The 27,370-nt window shown below is 43.3% G+C and overlaps 1 protein-coding gene across 1 annotated transcript in view; it reads right to left on the bottom strand.

Moving 5' to 3' along the window:
• Positions 1–836: 836 nt before the first annotated feature.
• The window catches only part of LOC139473352 (prostatic acid phosphatase-like), a 35,001-nt gene continuing 8,467 nt past the window's right edge, over positions 837–27,370 (bottom strand). The window contains exons 2-11 of the mRNA XM_071255883.1: positions 24,564–24,662; positions 23,638–23,724; positions 22,556–22,708; positions 21,899–21,994; positions 21,064–21,153; positions 19,755–19,878; positions 18,995–19,083; positions 18,525–18,717; positions 14,507–14,623; positions 837–6,475 (exon numbers count right to left, since the gene is read on the bottom strand). Coding sequence (XP_071111984.1) covers positions 6,354–6,475; positions 14,507–14,623; positions 18,525–18,717; positions 18,995–19,083; positions 19,755–19,878; positions 21,064–21,153; positions 21,899–21,994; positions 22,556–22,708; positions 23,638–23,724; positions 24,564–24,662 — 1,170 coding nt within the window. The 3' untranslated portion in view covers positions 837–6,353. The remainder of the gene's footprint in view (positions 6,476–14,506; positions 14,624–18,524; positions 18,718–18,994; positions 19,084–19,754; positions 19,879–21,063; positions 21,154–21,898; positions 21,995–22,555; positions 22,709–23,637; positions 23,725–24,563; positions 24,663–27,370) is intronic.

The following is a 27,370-nucleotide window of genomic DNA, read 5'->3' on the forward strand; positions in this document are numbered from 1 at the left end:
GCCGTGGCCTGCACCCGACATGTCCCCCATAGAACACCTCTGGGACTTGATGGATCGTCGTGTTCGATAACGACAACTCTCCAACCAACCGTAAGAACTGATCTTGGCCCTCCAAGAAGAATGGCGTCAAATCCCACGTGACCTCATCAGACGACTGACTTTTTCTGTGCGTCGAGGAGTTTTTGCGTGTATTGAGGCATTTGGTGGCCACACACGCTACTAATGACTTGTTAATGAATGTGAGTGATTGTTTATGTACTCTGCCTATTGTCCATGATTCTGAAAGCTTGAGTTTTGTACCACACCCAACTTTGGGGGGCTCTGATGTCATTCTTGGTCGCAGTATGATTGTCATTTTCAGTGTTGATTATGTTGATATATTGATCTTCTCAATACACTTTACATCATGCATGTATGTTTTGTTGTTTTTGAGCAAGAGTGATTTCAAACTCTGCTAAAGTTTCTTTTGGACGTCAGTTTATAATTATATGTTTTATAATAATGTACCTCATCTGAAGTATGTGTTTACAGACACTGTAATAACCTATTTCTACTCTTACTACCGTGTTTATTCTTGCCTGTACATCCCAGCAAATTAACAATCAAAAAGTCAACAATTACTGGAAACATACTTGGTTCAGATCTATATCATCATTATTCGTTCTAAAAATGGCAAAATTAAATGTAAGAGTAAATATTACTAATGCTTTTTCAAGACATATTGAAGACTTACCCCTCAAAACATCAACTGTAATTAGGTGCTCACACACATCTGGCAATGTGGGGTTCCAACATGGTACATAAACACAGAACAACAAAACAAGGGTTGCCTACAGTGTGGAATGTTATTTATATACATGAATTACACAAACTTGACAATCAGACAAGCTTTGTCTGGGCATGAAAGTAGGGCAATAGGCTGTACTAGTATCCTACTTTACACAGAGAACACAGCTGTTCCAGTAATGATTACTAAACCTTATAAGTCTTTTAATGGAATTTTGAGGTGATGCACAAAGGCAGAGATCTTCTGAATGTCAACTTCTTTATTATGATGAACAAGCAATGGCAATGGTAGGTAATAACATTTGTATATTTGTCCATTGCCATTTCCATCCCTTATAGCTGTCAGTGCTAATTACCCCCTGCCTCCCGTCATCACCTATCAGCGCCAATGAACGGTTGGCTCCCTTGTTAAGTTTTCACCTTTTTATCTTATTACTTATGTTGTTCTTACAGGTACATATATATGTCCTCTGCCTCATAGCATTACTTCACCTGATGAAAGAGTAAGCATATACTCCGATACATTGTGTTCCACATAATAAAGAAGTTGACATCCATAAATTCTCTTCCTAAAAACATAATAAACTGCAAAATACCTATCTACATCCACTGCAAGTGACATGCACACATGATTTACACAAAACCCATTTAACATGGAGGATGTCTTAGTTCCTTTCAATGAGTATTAGTAGGGTGAATCCCTCAGTCAAGTTACATCAGTTGAATAACAAAGACATCTATCACACTGTGTCGTCCACACGGCTGAAGTAGTGACACCGCCTGTTCAATGAAATGTAAGGGTCATTGGTCATGGACACAATACTTGGACATGGTGTCACAGATTGCAGCTACAGTAGACAGGAAACATGCCCTCATCCATACACTTCTGTGATCACTCAGTGAAGCAGAACTATCTTTCACTATTTCATGAAATGTTAATTACTGGTATATTTGGCCATGAGCTCCAATGTTCTTTGTGACAAGGTACACTGTTTTAAGACCAGTACTGCTGACTCACAATGGCACCTTATGGGAGCGAAGGCTGGGATATTTATATCAAATATTGTTTTTGCTACACATTTTTATGCCAGTTAATCTCACTGGAATTTTAACAGTAGGTAGTACCTTTCCTTCAAAGAAAGCAAACCTAGTTTGGACATAATGTTTGGAAAACTGACTTAAAACAAACAAAATGTTTGGGAAATTACAGGATGCTAACTGATGTGTGCCCAAACAGTAAACTTGTCCTGCAGTTGCGTCGCCTGCTGCGGAGGTTGAGCTACAGATGGGCTGTACCTTATTCCCTATGTTGGGAGTGTTTGGAGCTAATTTGGAAGTACTTGCTGCACCCCTACTGTATGACCTGATGGAGTACATGATGAGAGGAGCACAATGTATACAAGCCATGCCACAACCATGACATTCTAAGCATTTATTAAAGGTGGTATGTACATGCTCCACGGTAGCTCGTGGAAAGGCAGACACTAACTGGGTACATTGGATGAAACAATAGCCACACATTACATGATATTCACTGGTACGACAGACAATAGTTTGCTGGAATGACATTTATATATCCATCCAAAATGAGACACTGAAAATATTTGTTTTCTTCAAAATCAACATGCACATTCACCTTCAACAAGATCAATTACTTATTGAAGTGTTTCACCTACTGGGATATTATTCAGTCCCCCATATCACAGATTTGGTACCAATAGAAGCATGGTGCAACACATCGTATGGATCGGAGTACAGAGAGATGACAAACAGGAACACAAATACATACTAAAACAGATGTACACTGCTGAATATTTATTAGCTTCTACCTACAGAGCACCAAGGAAACTGCATTCAAAGGCATTACGACCTGTGTTTGAACTGCCTGCTTTGATTACACACAGACACGAGAGGTGCCACTCTCAACATGAACATATGCTGATGTCACTTCATCATAATTATCTTCCAAACTCCAATGTTGAGCACTATTAAAACGTAGTGAGGTGGCACTGAAGCTCACTTGGATGTGTAATCAACAGTTTGAAATGTCAATAAAGACAGCCACATAAGGATAGTGGCTGTCAGGATTGATACTTAAATATTTTCTACATAAATATTGAGGACTGATTTGAAAATATAATATCATAAGTAGGGGTGCAACGATACAGGAAGGTAAAGATACGTATCTCAATATTCAGGTCATGATACGAAACAGATAACAGTACTCATGTACTCAAGCATTTATTAAGTTTCAAGACTTCAAGCATGTCAAGATTGGACATTTCATGATTTTGGAGGTCACAATTATTTGACAATATCAACACTATTGAAGTTGTGAAGCTTCAAAGTTGGACTTTCTCAAATTCCCTTCAAAACACGTCAAATTTCAAAACACCAGAAAATAATCAATGTACTTCACAGTCTGAATAGTTCATCTTCAAGTTCTTTTTCAGAAAAATTAAAATGTCAACAATGTAGAGTGACAGTGATGCCCTCTGAGTACTGACAGTGTCTCAGGCTGTTGAGTCTTAACTGAGGTTGATGACCAACACAACAGTACATGCTCTGCCTACCTAACATAATCTACCATGTACACAGTTTAAAAAAAATATTAGAATTGTGGTTGTTTATGATTCATAGTGTAAAAAAATATTTATCAAGTGTAATGTGCTTTCAAAACACACATTGTATCCCTTCCGTGAATTCAGGTGAACAAACATGTATAACAAACTTGGTCTATAAAAACATGATATTTGACATTTTCCAATTGCCGCAAACATGACTTGACGAATAAAAGTATGGCATTTATAATGTATGTATCCATTCTTTGGCAACTAAAGTTGGTTTCAAGGGGTCAATACGGGTAATATGAGTGTGGTTGCTGTAAATAACAGTGAGTTGTGGGATCTACCTATCACTTCACGCACAATTTCGCCGAGTTTGCGCTTTATTGAAAGGTGGAATAGCGAGGAACACTGCTCTTAAGATTTGCATTCAGTACCGTAGCGTATCAATAAATAGGCCCACGTGTATCGTATTGTGGGTCAAGTATCGTGATGCATTGGAATATCGATGTATCGTTTCACCCTTAGTCATCATAAGCTAGACCAGAGTTCACCTTCCTCTTGCTGTCAATCTGAGAACAGAAGTTCACAGAGTCAATATCGCTTTCAGGGAATGTAAAAGCATAGTCCGAACAACATTTGTCAAAAAAGACAGAACATTTGTTGAGACCCACTACAAATCACATTTTGAATCAAATGACTGAGTAATGGCCATACATTGCTTTTTCAAAATGATTGCCATGGTGACAATGTTGAAAATCAGAACTCCAACCTCTTGGACAAAGTCATCATTGGTGGAAACAAGCATGGCAACTTTCAGCTTCACTGGATCAATGGTCTCTGAGGAGGTGATATTTACAATGTCAGAAAATGCACTTTGAGATAATTTAGGAGCATGGTCAAAAGTCTAAACATGAGAAAAAGGTAAAAATCAAAATACTGTGAAAAACGGAACATATGTGTTGAACCTCACTACTAACTACATATAAAACAAAATATAATACATTTCAAACACAAATAGCTGAGTAATTGCCATAGCTACCACAACACATATGATCCCATATACAATATTTAACATAACATGAGGGCTGGTCAAAAAGTTCTAAGTCTAACAAACGAAACCAACAGTTGTGAAAGGGTTTTAAAGGTGTTTATTTCAAATAATATCCCTGCTTTTCAATACACTTCTCATATCGATAGTGAAGCTTTTCAATTCCAGTTAGGAAGAAGTTTTCTGTCGCCACCCTGAAAAACCCATTCACGGCAGCTTTAAGGTCATCGTTGTCGTCATAGCGCTTTCCATGAAGTTGCTCTTTCAGTTAAGGAAACAGATGGATATCACTTGGTGCCAGGTCTGGCGAGTATGGTGGATGAGGAAGCTCTTTGAACCCGCATTGTTGCACAGCATCCTTTGCAAGTTGGGAGGTGTGAAGAGGCATTTTCATGAAGTAATAGAACTCCAGCACTCAGCTTTCCCTTGCCGCTTTACTTTAATAGAATCTCTCAGGCACTAAAACAAATCAGCATAGCAGGGCACCGGTAAACGTGTTTTGATATTCTAAGTAATCAACAAGGATCACACCCTTTGCATTCCAGAATACAGTGGCCGCAACTTTCTTTATGGATCTTGAAGACTTCTGAAGAATTTCTTTTTGTGCCAGACAAGTGGAATGGAGCCATTCCATGGATTGGTGATTTGACTCGGGATCTTAATCCCATAAACTTGTGACATGCGGTCAGGAATTTCTTGGAAAGTATTTACTTGATAACTGCTTGGTACTCGTTCTTTTCCATTTCTTTGACCATTTGGACCCCTGTCCCTTTGAACTGGCTGTCACTAATATACAAACGGCCTCAATAGACTATAGACTAAAACAATGTACTACATTGACTAACAAGTTAGTCAGACTCAGAACTTTTTGACCAGCCCTTGCATACAAAGCTTCTACATATGGTAGCTCTGTGATATCAGCGCTACACCATTTAACCTCATGTCTGCTTTCTCTTGGAACAGAGAGCATATAAATAGAAACACAACCTGAAAATTTTCATCAACTTCCGATATGAATGCTGGAAATGTGACAGTGCCCTGTATATTTAAGGGTTCATGAAAACTACATAAATAAAAATATGCCTGTATTCATGTTAAAGTGTCCTCGTGGGTTTTCAGCTCCGCAACGGGCACATGTAATAGATATACATGTATTCAGTAGGAGAAAACTAGAAACTTGAAGCTTCACTTGTGTCCCTGGTTCAAATGGTCCATAGAACCTACAGATACCCGTGATTAATTTTGCTATAAGCAAACATATGTCCTCTTGAGATTTGGTGGGAAAATGACATGGCCAGTTTCAGTACACATGTACAACACAGAATGGAGTACACACTCTCTCCCAAACATAGCAACGTTCCTATTTCTGAAGCCATTACTCAAATGTTTTGATTGCTGATGAAATATTGCTGTCTGAGCAAGGGGATTGCTCCAGATGTGTTGTGGAGCTCCTGCTTCAGTGTGTGGCCTGAATGTAGTAGTCTCTTCATAGCTTAGTTTAGGGATCCACTACACAAAATTGTGGAAAATAAAATGTGGATTAGAATTAAAATTGTAACTGTTGACACTGCTTTTTAGGGTTTTTCAGACTAATTTCAGTAATGAAAAATATTTTATAGTAGGTAAATGTAGGAATCAAAGACTTCATATTTAAACAGCTTTTGTTTTAAGAGAAATTTTGTCTACAGACCTTACAGACCCAAACAGTGACTATCAAAAACAGCAAGAGGCCTAAGGCTGAATTTAACAGGGGACATTTTGCATAAGTTGTACCACCACAACAAAACTGTTCTTCTACTAATGAGGCTGAATGAAGATTTTAGTCATCAAAAAGTATCTTTTCTGTGATAAAGAACAAACACAGAAGTCTCTATTATTGGCAAAACAGTCCAACATATGATATGGTAGACATCACTAGCTAGGAGTTTACAGGAGATTACATCCTGAGACCCCTATATAGTCATCTTGTAGCCGAAGCCCCCAGTGGGCCGGTGTCTCTTGCAGCACATGACTATGATGACCACGAGCAGGATGAGGACCACACCTGAAGCCACGGAGATGGCGATAATGGTAGCTGCAACAGATTGTAAAATTCAGTGCAGAATCATTCTGATGTCACATAAATATAAATCGTACCCAAACCAATTTAAACAGCACATGCATAATTATGTGTCACAATTGATAGAATGATATATATGATATGCAAACTCAAAAGCATAAGTGTCACTGATAGTTATTTATGGTTAGATGTAAACATAGTTTATGTAGTCACAATACCACAAGAACATTTAAAAGTGAGAATTGTTTATTTCAAATTTTATTGAACGATTCATATTTTGTATGTCATATGTTAAATGTTTGGCATCATTTGTGTGCAGTGTTTCATAGAAAAGCTTGAAAATAATGAAAATTGAAAATCTCACACAATGCATTTCTCCCTTCCTCTTTCGATTCTATATGGTAAAATGCTTGAACAAACTTTCCAGCTTCTAAAAACAAATCACCCAAACACATCCAAGCATCACCATGGTCACCATCCAAACAAATGGGTCTCTCACTGTTATCCCCTGCACACGACCCATACGACCTGACCACGTGACTACCCCTGCCACATCAATCTCTTTCACAGAGCTAACAGGCTAGAGGGGTTGAGGAGAGGGCATACAGCTTGTGAGATAGGATAAGTATATAGATATACAATTTGATGGAAAATTTACAAATTTTTAAACTTATCCTATCTCACACTATATATATTTATCCCACAGTTGGATGGTGGGGCGCAGATACCCTAGCCTGTTGTAGACTATAACCTTAACACATACACAAGGAAGCTGGTGCTAAACAGTGAGAAACATTTTACAAACCTGTAGAGGTTATGAATTCTCTGATGAAATCGTCCTTGGGGCACTTATTGCATTTTCCTGGCTCAAGAAAATCTACATGACATAGTGGTAACCATTTTCCTTAATAAAAATTGTTACCACACAAAAAACTTTGTTTTTGTATGATATACGTCCACCCTGATGGTGCCTCACCCTCTACGGCGCGTCACGCCAAGGGAAGCAACTCTCACCCAAATCACTTTCCATATGTCTAATGCTGACGGAATGTGGGGAGGCGGGTGGCCGTGCCCCAAGGAGGATTTCATCAGAGAATTCATAACCTCTACAGGTTCGTAAAATTCTCTTTTAGATTAAATCCTCCTTTGCATCAAGATAGACTCCTAAAGATAATCTAGGAAGTGGCATCCGTCAGCAACAAGCGTGCATAAATACATCGTATTTTGATTATTTCAATGAATAAACAAGAGTTCAATAAATGGAACCAACCTTATCGTGAGGCACCACCGTCGAAAGGCGGGGGCTGGAGGCGTTATCGACCATACACAATGAAAAGAGCCATTCTTTGTGGCTTATCATATCGAGAACTCGAGACACACACACCCCCCACACCCCCACTTTTTTGAACAAGTGATATGGGGGCACAGATCACGAGAGACTATAAACCCGCGCAGAGCTAGGCCAGAGGGTCCCCGTGAATCGAAGGAGTGCATGTGCAAATACGATGATTATCGAGTAGTAATGGCTGGAATTGTTATCGACCGTAGAAGATATAATCCGGACCGTTACTGAGCAGTGTTATAACCGGTCCGGGCGGTCTAAAATCTCGAAGGCTCAATCGGCTAGAGATGTAGAACTTTGCCCAGTTCGGAGAACTGACTGACCAAATCGAGCACGCTCGCTTGAGTGTTTGTCGAGTTGGTAATGTTTGATGAACGTGCTCGGCTGGCTCCAAAAAGCCGCGGAGCAGATCTCCTCAATGGGCAGAGCCGCGGTGTACGCTTGTGTCATAGCCACTTCTCTATCCGAATGAGCCTTCAACTTGGTAGGGGGTCCCTGCCTTGAAGGGTGTACGCCGTACATATAGTAGAGACTATCCACCTGGAGATAGTTTGTTTGCTCGCAGGTGAGCCAGCCTTCCTACCGCCATAACAGCAAAATAGTTGATTATCCTTACGGATACCCTTAGTTCTGCTGATATAGGACTTGAGGGTCCTGCGGACATCCAAGACATGAGCATGTCTTGTAGTGGTCCCCGACGAGGAAGGCTGTGAAAGAGCAGGTAGCTCAATAGGAGCCGTCACGTGGAAGGCGTGTGTGACCTTAGGACGGTAAGAGCCCGGCAGGCGAATACTGACCCTGTCCCGGTGAAAGACAGTTAGTTCGGGATCGGCTGACATTGCGTGAATGTCGCCTACCCGTCTGCCGGACGTTACCGCCACAAGAAACGCCGTATTCCAGCTCAACAGCTGAAGAGAGAGAGACGACAGATCCCGAAAGGAAGGACTGGACAGCCAATCAAGAACGATTGACAAGTCCCAAGGGGGACTGATCCGCCGGACAGGCAGTCGGATCCTGTCCACACCTGCTAAAAAGCGCTGCACTAATGGGTGCGCACCCAGAAGTGCCCCGTTGACGGGGACGTGAAAGGCAACGATAGCTGTAGAGTACCCCCGAACTGTCGATGCGGCTAGGCCGACATCAAGTCGCGACTGGAGGAACTCAAGCACGGCTACGAGATCTGCAGAAAAGGGATCTGCAATCCTTCTATCGACACACCAGCGCGCATAGCAGGCCCATCTATCCTCATACTGAACGTTTGTCGAATCCCTCTGCGAAGCCAGTATTGTGTCTGCAACTCGTGCAGGAATACCGCTCTTCTGGAGGCGATTCCGGACAGTGGCCAAGCCACCCACTGAATCCTGGGATTCGGGTGGAGGGCCTTGTTCTGGGATAGGAGGTCCGGTCGTAAAGGTAATAGAACAGGAGGCTGAGCCAGAAACCTGAGTGTTACTGGAAACCAACTCTGCGCCGACCAAAGGGGTGCCAGGAGCACAAGTAGTAGTGCAGGCTGAGTGGCTAGCTGAGACAGGACCTTGGAAATCAGAGGTACTGGGGGGAATGCCCACAGAATTCTGTCCGTCCAATCTAGCTGGAAGGCGTCCGGTGCTACCGACCTTGGGTCGGGGACTCGGGAGCAGAACGTTGGTGTCGCAAACAGATCCACCTGGAACGACCCATATAACTGGGAGATAATCCCGAATATCCCCGGGTCGAGCCTCCACTCGTGAGGAGCGAGGATCCGGCGAGACAGAGCGTCCGCACGGACGTTGTCTACCCCCAGGAGATAAACAGGTAGCACCCTGATAACGTGTCAGTCGCACCATAGGAGGAACTGCCACGTCTCTTGGAGAAGCGACGGAGACACCGTTCCCCCCTGCTTCCGGATGTAAGTCATCGCCGTTTGGTTGTCCATCTCTAGACGCACCACTTGGCCACCAACCTGACCGCTCTCAGTTCTAGCACATTGATATGCAGTTTGATCTCCTGCTGGGACCATAGTCCCGAGGCAGTGTGATTGTTCAGAACGCCTCCCAAGCCGGAGAGTGACGTGTCTGTTTGAACTGTGAGAGACGGAACGGGAGAGTCGAGGGGGAGCCCCCGGGACAGATTCCCGACCTCGGTCCACCACTGAAGGTGTGCATTGAGCCACTGCAGAGTCTCAAGAACAGTCTCGAGATCTTCTGAGTTCACCTTAAGTCGACAGAGTGCTTGTTGAATGGGTCTCATTCTCAAGTGTGCCCGCCAAACCACATCCACTGTCGCCGCCATGTTGCCCAGTAACTGGAGCCATGTATGAGCAGTGTGACTTGCCGACAGAAGGAACTGGGAAGTAACACTTCTGACCTTGGTAATGCGATCTTGTGACAGAGATACAAGTCCGCTCACCGTGTTGAAATTCGCCCCTAGGAAGACTAGATTCTGAGTAGGGCTCAGATCTGACTTCTTGAGATTGACTATCCACCCTAGAGTGATCAGAATGTCTATCACGTCTTGTGTAGCTATCAGACTCAGGGATTGCGATAGAGCTCTTAGTAACCAGTCGTCGAGGTACGGATGGCAGAACCGACCTTTTGACCTGGCCACTTGGGCGGGAATCAACATCAGCTTGGTGAACACCCTCGGGGCCGTGGAGATCCCGAAAGGTAGAACCCTGAACTGATAACACCTCCCGTCGAAAGAAAACCTCAGGTATTTCTTGAACTCGGGGTATATGGGTACGTGGAGATAGGCGTCTTTTAGGTCTTTTGACATTAGCCATTCTCCTGTCTCGACAGCTGAGATCACCGAGCGCAGTGTCTCCATCCTGAAGGACGGTACCTCTATAAGTTTGTTCAGCCTTCTCAGATTGAGAATAGGCCTGAACCCTCCGTCTTTTTTGGTGACTAGGAAATATGTCGAGTAGAAGCCCTCGCTTTCCTGTCCCACGGGACCGGTTCGATCGCAGCCATCATAAGAAGTGCGTCCACCTCGGCACGGAGGAATTCCGGCCTCTCTCGGGTAGCAGGCACCGGAGTGTGCTTTATCCCGGAGAAGGGGGGCGGATGATGTTTCCACCGAGGCAAATGGACATCCCTTAGAGTGGACAGGGTCCAGGGATCGGATGTGACTGTCTCCCATTCCTGCAGGAATAGAGCCAGTCGGCCGCCTACAGGGACATCCGGCTTGAGGCAGTGGACCCCGGCTGTCGGCAGTTCGATAACATGCGACCGTAGGTCCGCCCCTGGCACTTCGGCCCCATAATGGGAACCCGGCCCCGCGAAAAGGCTGCTGGCCTCGACCAGCTGCCCTGCCCCGGCCCCTGCCTCTCTTGCTCCTCCAGGCGCCTTACCTGAAGGAAGCGGCTGCTTCCAAGCAGGTGCAGACTTCTGACCCGGCGCGTCAACGTAGGAGGAGTCAAGTGGAGAGGTACCTTGATGGAGGCATACAACTGTGTGGCCTTTCGGACCACCTGCTGAGCCCCAGGGAAGAGGGTGGCACCCATCTTATATGGCAAAGCAAGTAGATCCTGGCGTGTGGAAGCCGAGTATTTGGATACCGACATCCACAGCCTGCGCATGCCCATGACTGCGCACATCATCTGCGAGGCACAGCTACGAATAGCGTCCCTCGCAAGATGACTATGTACCTCCGTAAGTTGCGCAGCCAACTCCGAAGAGTCGGCCAGCCCCTCTCCCACTAACTCCCTCTGTATGGCCGACAGAGAGCATCGATCCCCAGAGTGTTGATCCCCCAATCGTTGATCATGAGAGGGTTGGTCCTTTAACTGTCAATCACGAGAGTGTCGAGCCCGAGTGCTATTCTTGAAATGGTGATCCTTGGTAGAAGCGCAAGATTGATCATTGCTTCGTCGATCCCGTTCGACCAATCCCAGGTGAAGCCTTATTCATCACTGTCGATGGAGAAGCGCAGTATCTTTGGATGAAGAGGAGACATCACCACCAACTCGAACATCATGCAAAGCAGTAAGAGACAAAAGACTGGTAGCTGACGATCAAGGAGTGCTAAGAGGCTTTGATGAAATTGACTGAAGAGAGAACCTTGAAAACGTCCGATGTAGCTGGATGTCCGACAGAGGCGCGGACCCGGACGCATCACGAATGGACAGTTGAATCGGCATACAAGGGATGCTGTCGGTAAGGAAACGACCACCGAGATAACAGGCAAGGTGGACTCGGAGGTGGTTTGGCCGTTGTAACGGAGGAAGGTAGAGCCGGCCTGGTCGACTTCTTAGTTATCTTAGCAGAAAACAGACCATGTTCCAAGTCTCTAGAATTTGAGCACTGGGCAATTTCCTGTCTGTGGCAAGTGCATAGATAGGACTCCTCTGGAAGATGGGCACACAGGGAACAATACTTGTTGGTACGGCAACAGCCATGACAATCACAATATTGGTTATCAGGGTCCGAAGTGGAAAAGGTAGTTCTACACTCAAGACTGGCTGGGCGATGTTTCTTTTTTGTACTCATCTTCCCTCAGACATTAACTTACAGTCCATATGATGTTGGAGGAAATCCAGCAAAAAAAACTTAAATGTATTCTCTGAACTCTCACTGCACATCTCCACAGTGGGGCAGTGAGAAAGAGCATGATGTGGCAGGGGTAGTCACCTGACCAGGTCAGGTGGGTAGTGATGCACCGGATTACAGTGAGAGACCCATTTGTTTGGATGATGACCATGGTGATGCTGGGATGTTTTTGGGTGATTTGCTTTTAGAAGCTGTCAAGTTTGTCCAAGCATGTTTAAACATTGGATCAAAAGAAGGAGGAAGAAATGCAAAGTGTGAGATAGGGTTTAAAAATTTAGAGTACTGGTTAATAAAAAAGGGCGATTCCACAATTTTTCTGCACTTATGCACTAAAGTTACATTTCTGGAAATCTTTCTGTGAATGCAGAATCACAGAATTTGTCTAGAACTGATATATTACCCAGTCAACTAGACTGATAACCAAGATACATTGTTACTATCAGATAAAGCATCTGTCATAAATGTCACATCATTCAACAAGAAGCAACTCGCTAGACAGACATATCACACCATTCAACAGGAAGCTACACACTAAACAGACATGTCACACCATTCAACACGAAGCTACACACTAGACAGGCATGTCACATCATTCAACAAGAAGCAACTCACTAGACAGACATGTCACACCATTCAACAGGAAGCTACACACTAAACAGGCATGTCACACCATTCAACAGGAAGCTACACACTAGACAGACATGTCACACCATTCAACAGGAAGCTACACACTAGACAGACATGCCACACCATTCAACAGGAAGCTACACAATAGACAGACATGTCACACCATTCAACAAGAAGCTACACACTAGACAGACATGTCACACCATTCAACAGGAAGCTACACACTAGACAGACATGCCACACCATTCAACAGGAAGCTACCCACTAGACAGACATGTCACACCATTCAACAGGAAGCTACACACTAGACAGACATGTCACACCCTTCAACAGGAAGCTACACACTAGAAAGACATGCCACACCATTCAACAGGAAGCTACACACTAGACAGACATGTCACACCATTCAACAGGAAGCTACTCACTAGAAAGACATGCCACACCATTCAACAGGAAGCTACACACTAGACAGACATGCCACACCATTCAACAGGAAGCTAAACACTAGACAGACATGTCACACCATTCAACAAGAAGCAACTCACTAGACAGACATGTCACACCTATTCAACAGGAAGCTACACACTAAACAGACATGTCACACCATTCAACAGGAAGCTACACACTAGACAGACATGTCACACTATTCAACAAGAAGTTAATCACTAGGCAGACATGTCACACCATTCAACAGAAAAAAACACACTAGACAGACATGTCACACCATTCAACAGAAAGCTACACACCAGACAGGCATGTCACACCATTCAACAGGAAGCTACTCACTAGAAAGACATGTCACACCATTCAACAAGAAGCAACACACTAGACAGACATGTCACACCATTCAACAGGAAGCTACACACTAGACAGACATGTCACACCATTCAACAAGAAGCAACTCACTAGACAGACATGTCACACCTATTCAACAGGAAGCTACACACTAAACAGACATGTCACACCATTCAACAGGAAGCTACACACTAGACAGACATGTCACACTATTCAACAAGAAGTTAATCACTAGGCAGACATGTCACACCATTCAACAGAAAAAAACACACTAGACAGACATGTCACACCATTCAACAGAAAGCTACACACCAGACAGGCATGTCACACCATTTAACAGGAAGCTACACACTAGACAGGCATGTCACACCATTCAACAGGAAGCTACTCACTAGAAAGACATGTCACACCATTCAACAAGAAGCAACACACTAGACAGACATGTCACACCATTCAACAGGAAGCTACACACTAAACAGACATGTCACACCATTCAACAAGAAGCAACACACTAGACAGACATGTCACACCATTCAACAGGAAGCAACACACTAGACAGACATGTCACACCATTCAACAGGAAGCTACACACTAGACAGACATGTCACACCATTCAACAAGAAGCAACACACTAGACAGACATATCACACCATTCAACAGGAAGCTACTCACTATAAAGACATGTCACACCATTCAACAGGAAGCTACACACTAGACAGGCATGTCACACCATTCAACAGGAAGCTGTCTTACCAAGGTTAAACTTGAGATCAGACAATCCTCCAATGTGACACTCTGTCTTCCAGTCAGTAGGCACGATGTCACTGGTCAGTGATACAAACTGATTGAATGGGCACGTGAATTCACAACCTACAAGAGAGAACAAAACAACAGTTCCTATATGGCCTCAATAACCAAATATGGAACCGCGTTCCAATACAATCAATACACTGTTGTGCAGCAACTAGCCAGGCATAATGACAAGAAGAGAGTAACATGCCATAAGCTATATACCAGTCATATTCTTGCAATAAGCTATATCTACAGACTTTTGTAATAATGAAGGTAAAGATTCTTTCAACAAATTTCATGAATAAATATTAAAAATTCTATTTGTCTGGCTTATGCAATTTATTACTTCTGGTTTTGAACATCTGGAAAACATTTCAGCTCAAAGAGTGAGTGAGTGAGTGAGTGAGTGAGTGAGTGAGTGAGTGAGTGAGTGAGTGAGTGAGTGAGTGAGTGAGTGAGTGAGTGAGTGAGTGAGTGAGTGAGTGAGTGAGTGAGTGAGTGAGTGAGTGAGTGAGTGAGTGAGTGAGTGAGTGAGTGAGTGAGTGAGTGAGTGAGTGAGTGAGTGAGTGAGTGAGTGAGTGAGTGAGTGAGTGAGTGAGTGAGTGAGTGAGTGAGTGAGTGAGTGAGTGAGTGAGTGAGTGAGTGAGTGAGTGAGTATTTTTTTTAACGCCACTTTTAGCAATATTCCAGCTATATCACAGTGGTGGACACCAGAAATGGGCCTCAGACATTGTACCCATGTCGGGAATCAACCCGGGTCCTTGGCATGACGAGCGAACGCTTTAACCTCTAGGCTACCCCACCGCCCCCCAAGCAGTACTGGGAACAGAAGCCCCAAAATGCTATCTTTGCAACATCATCTCAGATGGCAAAAGCTGTATGCCGATAATGATGGCTTTAACTTGTTCATGAGTAGATCTGTCAAACATTGCGTTCATGAGTAGATCTGTCAAACATTGCGTTCATGAGTGGATCTGTCAAACATTGTGTGTGTTGTTGGGTCTGTGGGTGTGTCCTAACCTTATATTGTGAGTGTGTGTTGTTGGTTCTGTGGGTGTGCCCTAACCTTGTACTGTGAGTGTGTGTTGTTTGGTCTTTGGGTGTGCCCTAACCTTGTACTGTGAGTGTGTGTTGTTGGGTCTGTGGGTGTGTCCTAACCTTGTATTGTGAGTCTGTGTTGCTGGGTCTGTGGGTGTGTCTTAACCTTGTACTGTGAGTCTGTGTTGTTGGGTCTGTGGGTGTGCCCTAACCTTGTATTGTGAGTGTGTGTTGTTGGGTCTGTTGGTGTGTCCTAACCTTGTACTGTGAGTGTGTGTTGTTGGGTCTGTGGGTGTGCCCTAACCTTGTATTGTGAGTGTGTGTTGTTGGGTCTGTTGGTGTGCCCTAACCTTGTATTGTGAGTGTGTGTTGTTGGGTCTGTGGGTGTGCCCTAACCTTGTACTGTGAGTGTGTGTTGTTGGGTCTGTGGGTGTGTCCTAACCTTGTACTGTGAGTGTGTGTTGTTGGGTCTGTGGGTGTGCCCTAACCTTGTATTGTGAGTGTGTGTTGTTGGGTCTGTTGGTGTGCCCTAACCTTGTATTGTGAGTCTGTGTTGTTGGGTCTGTGGGTGTGTCCTAACCTTGTACTGTGAGTGTGTGTTGTTGGGTCTGTGGGTGTGTCCTAACCTTGTATTGTGAGTGTGTGTTGTTGGGTCTGTTGGTGTGCCCTAACCTTGTATTGTGAGTGTGTGTTGTTTGGTCTTTGGGTGTGCTCTAACCTTGTATTGTGAGTGTGTGTTGTTGGGTCTGTTGGTGTGCCCTAACCTTGTACTGTGAGTGTGTGTTGTTTGGTCTTTGGGTGTGCCCTAACCTTGTACTGTGAGTGTGTGTTGTTGGGTCTGTGGGTGTGTCCTAACCTTGTATTGTGAGTCTGTGTTGTTGGGTCTGTGGGTGTGTCTTAACCTTGTACTGTGAGTCTGTGTTGTTGGGTCTGTGGGTGTGCCCTAACCTTGTATTGTGAGTGTGTGTTGTTGGGTCTGTTGGTGTGCCCTAACCTTGTATTGTGAGTGTGTGTTGTTTGGTCTTTGGGTGTGCCCTAACCTTGTATTGTGAGTGTGTGTTGTTGGGTCTGTTGGTGTGTCCTAACCTTGTATTGTGAGTGTGTGTTGTTGGGTCTGTGGGTGTGTCCTAACCTTGTACTGTGAGTCTGTGTTGTTGGGTCTGTGGGTGTGTCCTAACCTTGTATTGTGAGTGTGTGTTGTTGGGACTGTGGAAGTGTCTGAACCTTGTACTATTAGTGTGCACTGTTGTAGGGACTGTGGAAGTGTCTGAACCTTGTACTAATAGTGTGCACTGTTGTAGGGACTGTGGAAGTGTCTGAACCTTTTACTGTGAGTGTGTGTTGTTGGGACTGTGGAAGTGTCTGAACCTTGTACTATTAGTGTGCACTGTTGTAGGGACTGTGGAAGTGTCTGAACCTTGTACTAATAGTGTGCACTGTTGTAGGGACTGTGGATGTGTCTGAACCTTGTACTGTGAGTGTGTGTTGTTGGGACTGTGGAAGTGTCTGAACCTCGTACTATTAGTGTGCAATATTTTAGGGACTGTGGAAGTGTCTGAACCTTGTACTATTAGTGTGCACTGTTGTAGGGACTGTGGAAGTGTCTGAACCTCGTACTGTGAGTGTGCACTGTTGTAGGGACTGTGGAAGTGTCTGAACCTTGTACTATTAGTGTGCACTGTTGTAGGGACTGTGGAAGTGTCTGAACCTTGTACTATTAGTGTGCACTGTTGTAGGGACTGTGGAAATGTCTGAACCTTGTACTGTGAGTGTGCACTGTTGTAGGGACTGTGGAAGTGTCTGAACCTTGTACTAATAGTGTGCACTGTTGTAGGGACTGTGGATGTGTCTGAACCTTGTACTGTGAGTGTGTGTTGTTGGGACTGTGGAAGTGTCTGAACCTCGTACTATTAGTGTGCAATATTTTAGGGACTGTGGAAGTGTCTGAACCTTGTACTATTAGTGTGCACTGTTGTAGGGACTGTGGAAGTGTCTGAACCTTGTACTGTGAGTGTGTGTTGTTGGGTCTGTGGAAGTGTCTGAACCTTGTACTATTAGTGTGCACTGTTGTAGGGACTGTGGAAGTGTCTGAACCTTGTACTATTAGTGTGCACTGTTGTAGGGATTGTGGAAGTGTCTGAACCTTGTACTAATAGTGTGCACTGTTGTAGGGACTGAACCTTGTACTGTGAGTGTGTGTTGTTGGGTCTGTGGAAGTGTCTGAACCTTGTACTATTAGTGTGCACTGTTGTAGGGACTGTGGAAATGTCTGAACCTTGTACTATTAGTGTGCACTGTTGTAGGGACTGTGGAAATGTCTGAACCTTGTACTGTGAGTGTGCACTGTTGTAGGGACTGTGGAAGTGTCTGAACCTTGTACTAATAGTGTGCACTGTTGTAGGGACTGTGGAAATGTCTGAAACTTGTACTGTGAGTGTGCACTGTTGTAGGGACTGTGGAAGTGTCTGAACCTTGTACTGTGAGTGTGCACTGTTGTAGGGACTGTGGAAGTGTCTGAACCTTGTACTAATAGTGTGCACTGTTGTAGGGACTGTGGAAGTGTCTGAACCTTGTACTGTGAGTGTGTGTTGTTGGGTCTGTGGAAGTGTCTGAACCTTGTACTATTAGTGTGCACTGTTGTAGGGACTGTGGAAATGTCTGAACCTTGTACTGTGAGTGTGCACTGTTGTAGGGACTGTGGAAGTGTCTGAACCTTGTACTAATAGTGTGCACTGTTGTAGGGACTGTGGAAGTGTCTGAACCTTGTACTAATAGTGTGCACTGTTGTAGGGACTGTGGAAGTGTCTGAACCTTGTACTGTGAGTGTGTGTTGTTGGGTCTGTGGAAGTGTCTGAACCTCGTACTATTAGTGTGCAATGTTGTAGGGACTGTGGAAGTGTCTGAACCTTGTACTATTAGTGTGCACTATTGTAGGGGTTACCTGGTATTGTAAGCTTGTGAGGTGGTGTGTCATCGTTGGGATCAGTGGAGGTGGTGTTCCTGAAATACAGCTCTACATGGAAGTCCCCTGAGGTGTTCTGATGCAGCTCCATGAACACAGTGGCTGTGTAGGGCGGACTCATTCTGTTGTACACACTGAGAGCACTCAGAACAGCTGCCACAGTCGTGTCGTGCTGCAACAACATATTGTATCACTAGTCACAACCTCAACCACGTATCTCTAGACACAACCTCAACAACGTATCTCTAGTCACAACTGCAACAACATTTTTCTACCGGGTATCACAGAAGCAAACATTTCAATGACCAAAATAAGTAGAAGGAAAACTTTGCAGGCAGGATCTGAATGAATCAATGAACTCTATATATTATTTTTCATTTACATACATTATTATAAAGATTTTCATCCACTCCTCAACATGACGACATACAAAGCCAAAGTTAACTCACAGCAGAGAACATGTTCATCTTGACGATGTTGGCAGTCTGGTTCTTGATCTTCTCCTTGGCCAAGCTAATCCAGTCCCTCAGTAGCGGGCCTGCCACAACACAGTAACAGTGTCAGAGCATTTGCATTTATGCATGTTTGTTTCCATTAACCCAACATCAATTAGTAATCGTCATTGCCAGACATTGTCCTGTCCTGACACCTGAATTAAACTTCAGGAGATGACAATTATTCCCCCTTCTGGTGCAATTTGCAAGTGATGTTTGGCTACTTATAGCCCACTTTTGGTTCATTGTCACTAGATACCTTCAGCTCAGTGAAGAAGAAAATAATGATCTTCAGTATTTTTCATTGCCCAAATCGTCTAAATGCACAAGTTCTCCATGAGACTGATCTGTATAGCATGTTTCGCCAAGAAATATTTCACGGTTTTGGAGTTCTGCTCCAGAAACGAGTACTACCCTCATATTCAGTATATCCAGATTGTTGTCATGAAAACATAAAAAAAATATATAAATTCAAAATCATCAAAAGTCAGAAGTTCACCACAAGACTGATCTGTATAGCAAGGTTCAACAAGAAATATTTAACAGGGCGATGGATGGACGGACATGCTGATCGCTATAACCCCTCATTTTTCAAACCGGGGGGGATAAGAAACATTTCTCAAGTGGACATAGCACCTCTTTATGATTGAATATTTTTTGTAATAAAACAGTTTGTGTGACTTTTAGTTCAATAGCCAACACTTCTTCACATTACCTCCTTTCAGACGACTCTCTTCCTTGCCGCGGAACATCAGGTCGAAGCCCCAGGCCTCAAGGTCGCGCAGCTTCTTGTATATGGTTGAGTTGACCCAGGTCGGCCATGTGACGTTGTGCTGTTTCTGTTACACAGTAAAGTGGCCAAATCAGCCTTAGTTGCTCAACCACATCAACCATTTGGACATACACTGGTGACTTAATGGTTTATGGATGTTTTCCTGAGCAATTTGATCATGTAGCTTGATACACATCACAATAGCACCACAGGTACTGAAGCTCACCTGTTTCAAGGGATATAAAACTTGTGTAGTAAGGACATGCTAAACCACCTAGCTCGTCCTAACAATTTGAATTCAATCTGTCCATGGTACAGCCAGTATGGAGAAGAATGTGACTGTTAATGGTTAACCAACACTGTGCCAGAACACAGTGCATTTGTGTGTACTTATAGAATAATCCTGAGGTATGAGTGATTACGGAAAATATGTCACATGAAATTATAGTTTTAAGTTCAGAGCTTTAGCGAGGATATAGCCTAGTAGATGACAGGAGTTGTTGATATTTTGACGTGATTCATTGATGGTCGAAAAGGTGTTGATAGACAAACACAGAATCTGGAAACTTGGTGCCAAGCTGTTCGCATTCATGGAGTTCATTTAGTTCAATATCAGACACAGGATCAACTCGCTGGGGTAAGTTTCCTTTTCCTTGTTTTTTAAATGTGATTTTTGTTTTGTTTGATTTTAAAAACCTCCTGAGTTAAGCAAAGTGCACTGATTTCACGAGCAGATGATGCAATCATGTCGCTAAGGTAGCACTCTATGCTAGCCTTGATCCCCTTCAAAGTAGACAGTCCAAATTATAAACCATCTGATTAACCGGCCGAAATGAAAAATTTGCAAAGAATAATCTTAAGTTCCACATTTCTTGTGTCATTTAAGCCTTCCTGTACAAATTTGAGAAATAAATTCATGTTAAGTTTAGACTTATTCATTGTGTTTTCATTTTCACTGGCAGTTTAGATCTTATGAATGTCACCATCGTTCACAAAGGCAAACCTGCTTGTACTAAGCCTATGGACAGTGCATGGTCATATAATCTCTTGTGATCCCAGTCATGTGAAGGCAGTAGAAAAACTCGTGAAGCACTAAACATAACAGAAGCGTATTGTTTGCTTTAAGTTTTTCTGTGCAACAGTCATCTACTGTGGGAGATACTGAAGCGTATATTATACACATACATTGCAGCATGGGGTATCTTCTAATGTAGGAGAAATGAGTGTGTTTATTGTGTTTTCACTTACTTACCTCACAAAACAGACTGTCAGCTATCTGCCAGATATCGGCGATTGACTCGTGTGATACACCTGTCACTCTCGTGATGAACTCATAGAACTCCTGAAACAAAAGGTACACCTTCGAAGTGACATATTCAAAGTCAGTATTGATTGATGCTGTACAGACAGTGTTGGGGGATGCTGTACAGACAGTGTTGAGTGATGCTGTACAGACAGTGTTGAGAGATGCTGTACAGACAGTGTTGGGGGACGCTGTACAGACAGTGTTGAGGGATGCTGTACAGACAGTGTTGAGGGATGCTGTACAGACAGTGTTGGGGGATGCTGTACAGACAGTGTTGAGTGATGCTGTACAGACAGTGTTGAGAGATGCTGTACAGACAGTGTTGGGGGATGCTGTACAGACAGTGTTGGGGGACGCTGTACAGACAGTGTTGAGGGATGCTGTACAGACAGCGTTGGGGGATGCTGTACAGACAGTGTTGAGGGATGCTGTACATACAGTGTTGAGGGATGCTGTACAGACAGCGTTAAGAGATGCTGTACAGACAGTGTTGGGGGATGCTGTACAGACAGTGTTGAGGGATGCTGTACAGACAGTGTTGAGGGATGCTGTACAGACAGTGTTGAGGGGCGCTGTACAGACAGTGTTGAGGGATGCTGTACAGACAGTGTTGGGGGATGATGTACAGACAGTGTTTGTTATGCTGTACAGACAGTGTTGGGGGATGCTGTACAGACAGTGTTGGGGGATGCAGTACAGACAGTGTTGGGGGATGCTGTACAGACAGTGTTGGGGGATGCAGTACAGACAGTGTTGGGGGATGCTGTACAGAGGGACATACCTTGTTCTCTGCCTCCTCCTTCTTGACGCGGTTGGACTTCAGGCTGGCATCGTACAGCTGGTCATACTTGGGACAGTCCTCCCCCATGTTCAGCTCCTAAACATCAAACGGAGGAACATGTGAGGTAGTGTAATCACAACAGGAGACTGACAAGATAGGACTTTATAGGACCCACAACTTAACATTCATATTTATCGGTCTCATAAACCTAAGAAAAAGGGTTACAAGGAAGTACAAACAAAAGGCCTGAAGAGTCTTTAGTTAAATCTGTGCACCATGATCCAGGGTAAGAAATTTATTTTTATTTTCACTAGTCGTCTGAAATAAACTACGACACAGTTCTATCTCTGTTACAGTGAAAGTGACAGTCCATGTGTCCTTCCTGAATTTCTCTTGTCTCAGACTAGCGGATTTACAGAGATTTCAAACCCTGATGTTCTGGATCACATTTCTTTGCAAATCAATGTATAGAGGCTTGAAGAGATTTTTGCAAATATGTATGTAATATACTCATATATGCAGGTCTTTGTAAATTATTCAAGGCTCGTTGGGTGAGTTATACTGGTATTCAGTAAGCACTGTTTATGATTCATAAACAATAAGAAACTCCTCCAGAGCAGTCTATTGGTGAGCAGAACTCAATTGAAAGTTACATACACGGTCCTCCTCTGCTGGCCTGGTGTGGACGGGGATGGGCTGCCAGGAGATGTTGCTGTTCCACATTTGGTCCCCACTTGGAGGGTACAGACCAGCCAAGTTGGAGTAGGCAGACATCAGACACCGCTCAACATCTGAGCTGTTCACTCTTATCTGATAACACAAGCAGACAAGTTTGTCACCACACAGCACAGCACAGCACAGCACACACCCAGTGCACCAGCATCTGGGAGCTTACAGAGGGACTGTTTCCCACAACAATATATAATGGCAGATGCTGGAGGAAGGAGAGATTGTAAGTGATGATAGGGCTTGTTACTGTAGTCAGTGAGTGAGAGCATCTGGAACAGCAAGGGATGATACTCTATTTGTTTTTATTTTCGGCTAACTAACTACACAATGAGCTGTAGAGTGCAATAACGTGCTGCAACACTGTGAGTTTTGTCCTTGGCCATGCCAGGATCTACTTGGGTTTGAATCCCAGATTCTCTCTGATTACTGTATGTTACAGGTTTAACATGGCATAGGCTGAGGTTTCAAGAGTCAAATTAAGAGGATAAAGGAGGAAGCCATGCTTGGGGGGTGATGATTACTGATTGTCACCACTTCATCCTGGTGGCCTTCACAGGAGAAGTAAGTTCTACTACCTGTGACAGTTGGTACTTCATCCTGGGGGCCTTCACAGGAGAAGTAAGTTCTACTACCTGTGACAGTTGGTACTTCATCCTGGCGGCCTTCACAGGAGAAGTAAGTTCTACTACCTGTGACAGTTGGTGCTTAATCCTGGTGGCCTTCACCGGAGATATAAGTTCTTCTACCTGTGACAGTTGGTGCTTCATCCTGGCGGCCTTCACAGGAGAAGTACATTCTACTACCTGTGACAGTTGGTGCTTCATCCTGGCGGCCTTCACAGGAGAAGTACATTCTACTACCTGTGACAGTTGGTGCTTAATCCTGGCGGCCTTCACAGGAGAAGTAAGTTCTACTACCTGTGACAGTTGGTGCTTTCTGTCAGGCCACCATCATATATCTGAAAACACGAAATGGCATTAACCCAACTCCCTCACTCAAGAATTCCCTACCTCAGTGTGTATGTACTGGTCACTGAGGAATCCAGTGTACCGACGGCGGAGGAAGCTGCCCAGTGAGTACTGCTCCTGCATCCCCAACTGGAAATGGTGTAACAACAAAGATTTATTACATTCCTACTACACTGCTCATTATACAACTAGAAGAGGGTTTAAATTACATAAAAACATAGTGCCACCTGGATATATAGACAACAGTCACAAATGTCAACACAGACAGCCACTGACAAAAAGCCAGTGATTCAAAGAGTTTCTGACATGTACTGAGGTTAAGCTACTCATACTAAAATCCCAAAGATATGAAAAAAATATAATGCCTCCCTAAAAAAGAAAGTTCAACTTTCACAGTCTGGCATTTTCAAAGAAGAAAAGGCTTACAGATATAAATGCATTATGAAAATTAAAGAGTGTGGTCAAAACACAAACGTCAAAATTTAAAATATTACGAAAAATGGAATATGTGTTGAGTCCCACTACAACATACCAAACTTAATTACCCCTTGAGCACAAACATTAGAGGAATGGCCATGAGTAAGATTTTCAAAATGGCTGCCAGGTGACCAAGCAAAACTGCTTGAACAAGTATGTGAAGTTTCAGCTTCTTTGGTCCAGTGGTGTTCATGCTAAGTAGATTTTAGTATTAACATATAGACTCCATTTTCTTAGCTGAGTGTACAAGGCAAAAAAATCTTCACAGTATTTTTACAAGACTGGGGCTTCTGACAAGTGCCTGAAGTCACACTGACATACTTAGTCTTTTTCCTGCCTACTTTTTGTTGTGTTTTCATGACAGTAAGTTTCCAGATGGGATAAAATCTAAAAACGTAGTAGGTTGGTTGGTCAGAACCACAGACTTTGGCGTTATCTGATACACTTCCCATTACAGGGATTACAGACAAGCTGTGCATTGTCCAGCTTACAGTAGACAGCCAGCCCAGTCCTTCAGGCCATGTCTCGTTGACATGGTTTGGGTTCTTGGGATAGGTCATTGTGGGGCTTCGGTCACCATGGCGATACACCTAAACAGAGAAGAACAGACACAGGGTGTAATGTTAACATCATTATACTGAATCTCTACTCCTAAACATCATATCCTACCTAGGAGAGAGAGATAATAGGTCCTCGGCAAAATCTCTAAATAAACTTTGTACTTGTGTAATGAATTCTGATTGCCTCTTACACAAAGCATTATCTGTAAGTATATTAGTTTGACACTGATTGTGACAGATGAGGCTCATAAATAATAACAAACGACAAAGAAATGAGGGAAATATCTCTATTTTGCACAACTACTATATATAACTATAAATAACTACTATATTCTAATCTTATAGCAAGTTACATCTTGAAATATTCAATGGTTTTGAGTACTGCTCCAGAAACGAGCACTACCATCATTTTCAGTGAAGTACAACTTGTGATGAAAACGGAACAAAAAATCATTTATACTTATTCTGACTCATACTAATTGCTTATCACATCTGATTCCAAAAGGATAGTGGAAACTTCTGTCCTGTGTGCCAAAGAACAGAGAAAAACATCTCACCCGAATGCACCCCTAAGCCGCACAGGCACGCAAAAAAGTATGTGACCAAACCTGTATACTTGTCACTCTCTCATTTTCACTTACCCATATGGCCGAAACACATATACTGGAAGTGGGGATGGCTGGGTGGGCACTATAGTGTATGAGTCAGGAAAAGTATAAATGATATTCTGACCCTAAAAATATACATATTTTACCTTATCCTGACTCATACTAATTGCTTGAATCCAACAGTGGTGGGATCCACAGTATGTGTGAAGCAGATCGGGATCTGTTCAATTAAGCCCATGGAAATGTCTTATTACTTCTTAAATATCAATCTGTAGTGGGGCACCACCTCCGTACTTGTGAGAGTAGGAGTAAATAAAGAGATTTCGTGGATTTTGTAAGTGTGCATAGCATTATATTCCAGCTTACTTTGAACAATTCTCGTGTGAAGAGAAGGTCATAATCTTGACACAATCGTTGTCACCCATGTTCTGAATTACTTTGTAAAACAGGGGAGCAAGGACACGCAGTCAGTGGTTATGAATCAGTAACCAGAAGTTCTACCTTGATTTTGGTTATCTTCGATAAGGTACTTTCAGTTGTTGAGCAGCCACTAAGGTTCCAAACCAGGGGTCCGGAAACCGTCACATGCACCGGACATGTCCGATTGGGAATCTCATTACAACTTGCAATGTGTGTGAAAAATACGCTATTTGAAGGGGGCGTGGCCTAAATGTAGATGTCCGATTGGGATTTTAATTTTCCAGAACCCTGGTCAAAACTGGTGAATCCCAGCAATATCTTCTGTGGCGAAGACTCAAAGGTAGTGGTTAGCAAAGACTGTCCGATTTCCAGAAACATACTTCCATTATTGTCAGAATAGAGCAGTTGCCATGGAGAGCTGACATGGAAGCAAGTACTCTGACCTCATGCAGATTGGAAGCCGAGGGAGGGTCTAGACCAGCATCTCTGTAGGCTCAGAGTAGGACTGCTCTCATCCCGAAGGAGATAGTGGTTTTAGAAACTTCAGCTGTAGCATTTCAAGTCAATGAGATGAAAAGTTGTCTTAACTTTTGACGTCTGAAAGTCAATCTTCGTAAATAATTACCACCAAAAAAACTTTATCTCATGAGGAAGGATTATTTACAATGTTAATGGAAGTCCAAACTCATCAAACATACATTATATGCACAGATGTTAATAATACCGGACACATAACTATTAGCAACAGAGTACTAAACTACATGAATTTCATTATTCATAATATTAGTATATTTATCCTGACACAACACCTCTCAAATTCCCTTCTGGACCTCCATCCTATAACACAGAACCCCAAATGTGCCTAATCCTCCTCTGGGGCGTCCCCAGCACTTGGTTACCCACAGAAGTTGTCTGTCCCTGATCTCTTCACTGTCTTTTCCAGTGGGTTATTAAATACACTTGTATCAAAGGGTTATCTTTATGATTATTATACACCCTTTTTCGGTCCTTAGTTTGGCCTGGTTAGGGCTAGGGTTTTCACAGAGTTTCCAATAATCCGATGAGGGTAATCCTATTATAGTGTACTTTGTTTTAACACGTTTCATTCGAACCCACAATCATAGGTTTCTGGCGTGCCCAAGGGACGCAACTCTGCACAGCAAATTGTGGCGCCTTAGATGACTGGGCCACCCATGCCCCCTGAAACCAGTTTCGATTTGGGTTACTAATCCATCAGGGTACGAAATGACACAAAACCAAATTATTGGTGCCATCATGCCGAGGGCACACCTAAAACTGTAATGGCACGGTGAATTCCTTGCCTCTGTGTCCCTATGGCAAATTATCAATGAAAGTGACTGACGAGTATTTCTGTTGATAATTATGACTATGTAAACATATTTTTTATTAATATGTGCAAAAATATATTGAATTTCCTTCTTGGAAAACGATGATCAACATGACTGAACTCTTTCAACACAGAGTCCCCAGACACCGCAGGCCGGTAGACCAGCCAAGCTGTAGACACATCAAAATAGTATATAATTTTATGAACCTACCTGTCATATCATTCATTTATTAAATCTGTCAGCTTTCACAATGTCTGAAATACGTCTTCTATATCAATTTATTATTTTTTATCAATAGATTAAAAGATTATTCACTTGCTCTATTTCCCGCAATGTTAATTAAAATAAAATTCTCGGACAC

This window comes from Haliotis cracherodii, unplaced genomic scaffold (genome assembly GCF_022045235.1).
Source record: "Haliotis cracherodii isolate W230 unplaced genomic scaffold, xgHalCrac1.p SCAF_28, whole genome shotgun sequence".
In the NCBI taxonomy this organism is placed as follows: Eukaryota; Metazoa; Mollusca; class Gastropoda; order Lepetellida; family Haliotidae; genus Haliotis; species Haliotis cracherodii.